Source organism: Trachinotus anak, unplaced genomic scaffold, assembly GCF_046630095.1.
Source record: "Trachinotus anak isolate AG129_WGS33_773 ecotype Australia unplaced genomic scaffold, CSIRO_AGI_Tana_v1 ptg000010l, whole genome shotgun sequence".
Lineage (NCBI taxonomy): Eukaryota > Metazoa > Chordata > Actinopteri > Carangiformes > Carangidae > Trachinotus > Trachinotus anak.
Window position 1 is genome coordinate 12,448,505 of NW_027273861.1, and position 7,649 is coordinate 12,456,153.

General features: G+C 39.9%; 1 protein-coding gene across 2 annotated transcripts in view; it reads right to left on the reverse strand.

Annotated features, from left to right (window-relative positions):
- Positions 1-6,373, reverse strand: part of LOC139627003 (zinc finger protein GLIS1) — a 72,564-nt gene extending 66,191 nt beyond the window's left edge. Inside the window, exons 1-2 of one of the 2 annotated variants that reach the window (XM_071487597.1) lie at positions 5,566-6,373; positions 5,073-5,399 (exon numbers count right to left, since the gene is read on the reverse strand). In XM_071487597.1, coding sequence (XP_071343698.1) covers positions 5,073-5,352 — 280 coding nt within the window. In that variant the 5' untranslated portion in view covers positions 5,353-5,399; positions 5,566-6,373. The remainder of the gene's footprint in view (positions 1-5,072; positions 5,400-5,565) is intronic. The other variant, XM_071487596.1, reaches the window with a different exon arrangement.
- Between the last annotated feature and the right edge of the window lie 1,276 nt (positions 6,374-7,649).

A 7,649-nucleotide genomic window follows, 5' to 3' on the forward strand; every position in this document is an offset into this window, starting at 1 on the left:
GGAGAGCTGCCATAACCTGGCCCCACAGCTACATCCATTTGGCAAATTGACCAACAGTGAAATTGAGATCCTTAGTTACTCGGTCAAACTTAAAGGTTAACTTATTTTCTTAATAGAGAAGAGATCCATAGAAGTGGCAGAGATTCATTCTCAAAGAAAAAAAATACTTGACCGTCAGAATAGGATGGTTATAATATCAGATTTTCACTGCATGATTATTATGGCCAAAAGAATTCACAATAATGTTGTTATCAGTATATTTATAGAAAATGTGAAACAACAACAACAACAATAATAATAATAATAATAATAATAATAATAATAATAATAATAATAATAATAATAATAACAACCACAGTCAAATTCACCTTTAACTTTGTTTATTGTGTATTTTGGTTTTTTTTTTTGGAAAATGAATTAGACTCAAATGTGAGTGTGGGGAGGTGGAGAGAGAGTCTGGAACCATAACATTTATATCCAATCATCAGATACATAAGCAACTAAAAGTGTTTGTCATTGTTCGCTTGAGTACAGTCTATATAAACCATAATTGATTTTCAGCTATAATATAATAATTCAATTTTTTTTTTTTACAAAGATCTTTAGTTTGAGCATCAAGATTGCTGCCCCATTCTCACTTATACACACACACACACACAAAATTGTACGTGCAAATATGATAACAAAAATAAATCAACAAAACATGCAACGTGCACTTTAAGCCATTTTAAATATCTCAGTTGGATACAATATAAAAGATCATTAACCCATTTTTACTGTTGCACTAAAGAAAATGTTTGACATAAGCCATATTGGCTCGCTCAACAGTTTCTTCCTCAAATATTTCCTGTAAAGATGTTGTTGGATGCAAAGGACTTTTTATTTTCCCCAGCTCTTCTCATCGCATTCTGGACTTGAAATTTTAATTTCACAGTGAGATTGCCAAGCCAGACAATGACGCCATAGAGAATTACTGACTCAGTAGTCGCCCTGGAGAAGACCATGATTATAATGCTTGTATTTATTCCACACAGCCTTCATCTGTATAGAGTTTTAACACTGATTGATTCAATATCAATACAAATTTAACATGGTACCCCTATTTTAAAGTGTGCTCAAAATTCCTACCAAAATATTTGCACTGTGTCCTCTGCTCAATCGTTTCCCCCTGGTGTTCAAATCCATCCACTGGAGACAAATTTTCAAAAAATTTAGGATCTAGTAAAATCTCTTTGGTCTTTTCAACAATAAACCATTTAGCCACCACTAAAGAAACACTTTATCCTTTTATTTACACTGCTGTCACACCCCTGCTTCAACTAAATTCACAATGACACAAATCAAAAACAAAAAAAAAATAAAGAAGACTGAAATCCAAGATGAATAAACAACATGATCTGTGCATATATCAAATCCAAACCTAAAGCAATTATAAGCCTGAAGTCCAAGGTAATTTAAGAAATTCAAAACCCCATGAAACAGCTGAAGCAAACATTTCCCTAGAATTATAGCTGTATAAGCATTTTACATGACACAAATCTTTTAGAGGAAACTATCCAAAAAAGATATTTTAAAGTTGAACCCTTGTAGGTACGGCTGAGTGCCATATTTTACTGACTTTAATGAGATGTTGATAATAAGAATTATATGTATATTTTCTGAACATATCGAACAATTAGCACATGAACTTCTCTTCTATATCAGAATTTTTTAGGAAGAGAAATATTCCAGGGTTTGTAACGCAACAGTGAAATTGTGTGCCATGTGCCAACTTTTTTTTTTTCTTTCTATAAATAAATAAATGAATAAATAGACCACATAGTTTGATTAGAACAACTGACTTTACCAAAAGCACTTAATGGGTTCCTCTGTGCACTCAACCAGAACTATTCACAGGCTACTGGGAAGCTGTCATTAAGTGTTTGACACAGCAGCGGCTCAGAGTGGGCTGTAATGGTCGGTTGTTTCTCATAACAGTCAGATTATCACCCTGCAGTCTGACGTCTACAAATGCTGCTGCGGAAAAACACAGGAAACTAAGTCAGTTTGAGGGAATTCAGCATCAGTGCCAGTGCCACTTCACCACAAGAACGTGTGTGTGCATATATATGTGTGTGTGTGTGTGTGTGTGTGTGTGTGTGTGTGTGTGTGTGTGTGTGTGTGTGAGTATGTCAGTGTGTGGCATGTGTGCATAGTGTATGTGTTGCGCATATGCTGGCAAAGTGACCACATGTGTAAGAAGTAGATGCTGGTGGGTTTGTGTCCCTGCATAGAGGTGTGTGTGCTACAAGTATAAAGACTGTGTGAAAACACGCCAAAAGACAGCAGGGAATAGCCAAAGAAATTTAGAAAGTACCAACAATGATCAAATCCAAAACGCCATTACTCATCTCTCCACAGGCTGAATCAACAGACAGACCTCTGCATTTATCTGAGAGAGGAGTGCGAGACTCCAGCACCCTCCTCTAACTCAAACATTTTCCTCAAATAAGCTCACAGACTCGGCAGCATCGTCCCGGCCAGGAGAAACGTTAGTAAGGTATCAAATGATGCTAGAGTACACACTTCATTCAAACCTGATATTCTTTTTCAAGAGGGGTCAAGTGTTTTTCTTTGCAAGCTAAATATTTTTTTTGCTGGTGGGCACTAATATTTATAGGACATCTATATACTTGCAGTGTTAGGATGATCACCCGCTGTTCCACTCACAAAGAGCAATGCACATGGTTTCCAGACCCACGCACCAGGTGTGTGACATAAGCCAATTTTCCTTGAATTCAAGCTGGGGACGCGTTTTAAAATGCAACAGGGAGGCTGCACAGAAACAGCTGAGAGGTTTGAATGTGAGAATGTGAGTTATTTTTGCGTTTAGGATCCCTGGCGCACAAGAACAGAATCCCGGTCTGTGTCGACTTGAACAGAAAAGATGGAGAGCCCCACCACTAAAACTCTACACTCTTTAACGCACTCATTCATTATTAACACGCTACCTTTGTCACTTACTGTCCTAAATCGGCTTCTCACTCACCTATTTACTTTATAGAAACACTTTTTTAAACACTTTATTAAATTAAAAAAAGCACACACATACAACATGTATTTGTCTTTTCCAGAGTAGCAGAAAACCAGGAAAAGCAGTTCGGAATGCAAATGTCTGTCCAGCACAGTTTCCCAAAAAAAAATCCCTAAACTGAGTATTAGATGAAACATCAGCAGGGCAGAATATTTTAATCAGTTTTATCACTGAGTAATCGTTGACATTTTGCAATCACAGGGTACATGCTAGAGGTCAGAAATCTCCCGTCTGAGGTAAGTTCTTCTCCCTACTGCCTCACTTCCCTCAGGATAAATATTACAGTCTGTGTTTGTTCAGAGATTCTTTTCAGTATAAATCTAAAGTAATGGTTGAGAATGCAGTTTAAACTCCAGCTCTGTCCCCAAATGGGAGTGTGTAATACGATCAGCCTGAAATGAGGCATGATACAAAAGACTGATGAGTACTGAGATCACTTTCATACTCCATGCTCAGCAAAAGAGACTATAAAACAACAGGAAAGTGCCTGGAAGACAGCACATATTCATATAGGTTACAGACAGCAACATTAGCAGTACAAGTTAAACCCAATGAAATTTTTTATTACTCATATATAACTGCACAAAAATGTGATAATGAATTACTGCCGAATCAGGAAACACATTTTTATGTGTGGCTGAATCAATAAGGAAATAATTGATGGCTTATGTTTTTTGCTCTCCAGAAAACTATTTTAATTCATAAACCCACAAGATACTGAAGTTATTAAAAATATCACTCAGCTGCCTCACTGAGTCAGAGCAAAACAAACGGACATGTATGCGTCTGGTTCAGCATTCATTTGCACAACATAATCCACAAACACATAACACATCTTGCATTCCCACAATTTACGGGAAGCGAGTTCAAAAGCGCTGCAAAGACAATGAGACGATTCATTCTGGTACGAGGATGCTGGGGATGGAGGGCTGAGCGCACAACTGTGCTCCACGAGAACTCATAAATGCTGAGAGACACATTCAGCAGACATATGGTTTGTGTTTAGCAAGAAGAAACAATAATCAAATCCGTTGATCCTCTTCTTGCTGCAAGGATGATTGCTAATATAAAAGTCTGTTCCGTCTAATCATAATTTAGGATGGGGCTGTAATTACCTCCGCCCTCTCACAACAACACTCTGTCTAAACAGGATGGAGCAGGCTTCCACAGAGACCGAAGAGCCCAGTTTCCACTCTGGCCTATCTATATGACAGTGCTCATTTCATCTATGTAATTGTTGTTTTAAAGTTTTCGCTTTCACTGATGAGCCCATGTCAAAGTTTGTTTTATTTTCCGAAGGGCAAACCATCTTGATTTTAAAATAAATTAGAGAACACAAACTTAAATGTCACTTTTGTATTTTTCTAAAATTAAGAGCAAAATTACAGAAAAGATATTTCTCAACTCATTCATTCATGAAAGTATTGTTCCACATTTAACTTAATGGGCCAACATCACACTAATCTTCCCATGAAGTGAAGGCTGCCATGCCTTGTTAACATCCATAGGAAATGCAGATTTGCTTGGCAGTTACTCCGAATACTGCACATCACTTCACATGGCCTTCATGTGCAATAGACACTTTGATTGTGATGGTAATTTATGAACTGGCCAAGGATCCAAGTGAGTTCTGGGTTTAATTAACAGACCTAATCCACAACTGCAAAGAGGGCTCTCAACACAAATGCACAGTACAGCTGCATCAAAGGATGCTCTACAGGAACCATATGGAGGCAGCAAAATTATAGATGATGACTTTTATCAAATCTCAAACAACCTGGAAACTGATAATTGGTCTTTTTTTGGCAAGACGGAGACAGCTGCTGTTTGACTGAATTTGCTGTTATTCTCACAGTTCGTTTTCATGAGGGAAAGTAAACGACTGCAACAAATGTAGTTATAATCAACCCACCACATCCAGAAACCAATGTATTGATCAACTTTGTAACCACCCCAAGCAGCATCAATGGGACATATCATTAGGACGCACAGGGCCTACCTTGCATGGGCGGCAGAGAGAAGCACGACCGCGGAGTTTTGGCTTGCAGATGCGCTTTTTGCTCGGACGCGCTGAGTCGCTTCGGGCTGGCGCAGCTCATGTGAGTCGGGGTGTCATGGGGGCTCCGGCAAATCTGAGCTCCAAAAGCACCGCTCCCGGCTCGCCGCGCACAGATGTCCGCCTTGCTGCCGTACACGGAGAGCGTCAGGCCGGTGAAGTCCGTGAAAGTTGGGGTCTGACAGTGGCTGACCATCCCGAACAGCGCTGAGGAGTTCTGCATTGATGCCTCGGCTTGTCCATGCAGTGTGCGGCCGCTGCTCACATTACCTGCGCACACGACAAGGCAAATAAATAAATAAATAAATGACTGCAAAATGTGCAAACAGCTTCAGTTCGTGCCCTCAGGCGGTGACAAGCGCGCGGTCGTTTGAACAGGAAGAATGGACGCACTTGAACAAAGGTAATTAAGCTTCAGGGATTTGGCAACACCTACCTTGTCCGATAAGCCTATAAGAAGCAGGAAACGTCTAATTGCGCACATCAGCATGTTTATCAAACTGGAGGGGGAAGCATTTGCGAGCCTGATCGACAGCATCCTCTCAGTGAGGATCAGTCATCAGCATCCCATGCGTCTCCCTCCTCTCTCTTCTCCCTCTCTCTCTCTCCCTCTCTCTCTCTCTCTCTCTCTCTGAGATTGACACCCGATAGCTCCGCTGCTCTGCAGGACTCGGGAGCACCAATGGAGACTGCGTCCGTGTTTCTGTGGGAGGATAAGATCGAGATCGGGACTTCTGTGTTGTCGTGAATCTGAGCCTGGATGTAAAGTTTGCGAGATGCCGCATGTGCGTCGATGACCCCCGTGATGCTCCCAGAGACGGCTGACGTGTAGATTCATGTGCCGGTCATTCAAAAAGTGAATGTAAAAATGTACGACACGAAGTTGTCCAAACTTTGGTACAGTCCGTCCACTGTGCGTTATCACACCGAGAGGCTGTTACACCACAACAGTGCAATGTAATTAAACAAAGGTCAGTTTGAGGGTGTTTTTTTTTTTTATTTTTTTTTTTTTTATGATGCATATTGTAGCTTTAGGTCGAAAAACGCTCTGTAATTATGGCAACATGCTAAAATGCTGGTAATGCGCGTCACAGCTCCTTCACTTTCTGCAGCCTGAGCAGCCAGGACTCGCAGATGTCCGCAGTTGAGATGGTGAGATGTCACCATTTGGTTTTTAATGATCGATGTGAGAATGTGACAAACGGGTACCTCATGAAAAAAAATCAGAGAAGGATTAATTTAGACTAAATTTTGATATTTTTCCCTCCCAACCCTCCTATAAACCTGAATGAAAACGTGAAATGAACAGTTTATTTAAAAAAAAAAATTAAAAATAAAGATCGGCACTCTGTTTAGTTTGAATTATTATTTTTGGATCTTGGTTCATTAAGTCTGACCATTAAAGTAAGTCTGCATGGAAGTAAATCAATGGAGACAGATGATAATGAAAAAAATAATCACACACAGAAGTCTTGTGAGGAAGATTTGATTTAAAATTGATCTCTTGGTAATAGATCGAAGAATTAGATTTCCTAAGGGGAAAACTCAAATTCTCAAATAAATAGATAAATAAACTAAATAAATAAATAAATAAGAAGAAAAGCATTCCAAGTCCTCCACGACCCGACATGAAATCGCTCTTTCCTGAGACGTTGACCCGGTCTTGAGAAAAAGTGCTTTCCACGAAGAGCAGCGGTTTCGTTTGGGAAATGCTGTTCTACGGCGCCATCTAGCGGCTGTTGCCTGAAAACCAAGCGCCCTAACTGGGTCACAGTTGACTCGGGGACCGACGGCACCGCTTGATCATTAGTATGCAAACACATGGCGAGTGGAACAAACAGCCGAGTGAAAGTTTATCAGTGTTGTAAAAACGCTGTGACGGGGGTGCGCTTGTTTTTCCCGTCGGTCCAATCGCAGATGCGGCTGCATGAATGTGGAAATGCGTGACAGGAATTACTGCCTCTGATGCTGCTTTTAAGTGCTGCTGGAAATACGATGACACGAACAAGAACGACCAGAGATTATGCCCCACAGCTGCACAGACAGAGAGACAGAGAGTGACAGTGCACTTGAGTGTATAGGTTCATGACATATTATATGTAAATACACACGTTCCCTCACTGTAACCTTTTGTCCATACTTGAATTTTTTCTATAATAAAATGCCAAAAAACTAAAACTAGTACATTTAAAACTAGTGACGTGGAATTAATTCAAGTATGATTTTTATTTCAAGTCACAGTTATTATTACTTGTGAAGATCGGACTGATATGAGGTAATAATAACTTGTATAGCCTGGCTGTTTCATAAACAGACACTAATAAAGAACAACTGCATGAAATAAAAATGTAGACTCTTGTTATGTGACTCTTTGGCTTGTCCCAATTTCTTTTTCTTCCCTCTTCGTCACTTGTCACTTATCAGGTAGAAAGTAACTTGGAGGAGGTAAAGAATATGGGCAAATTAATCCACTCTAGGCCCCTGGGCAGAAATGAGCTTGTGTGGATAAATGCTCCCTGG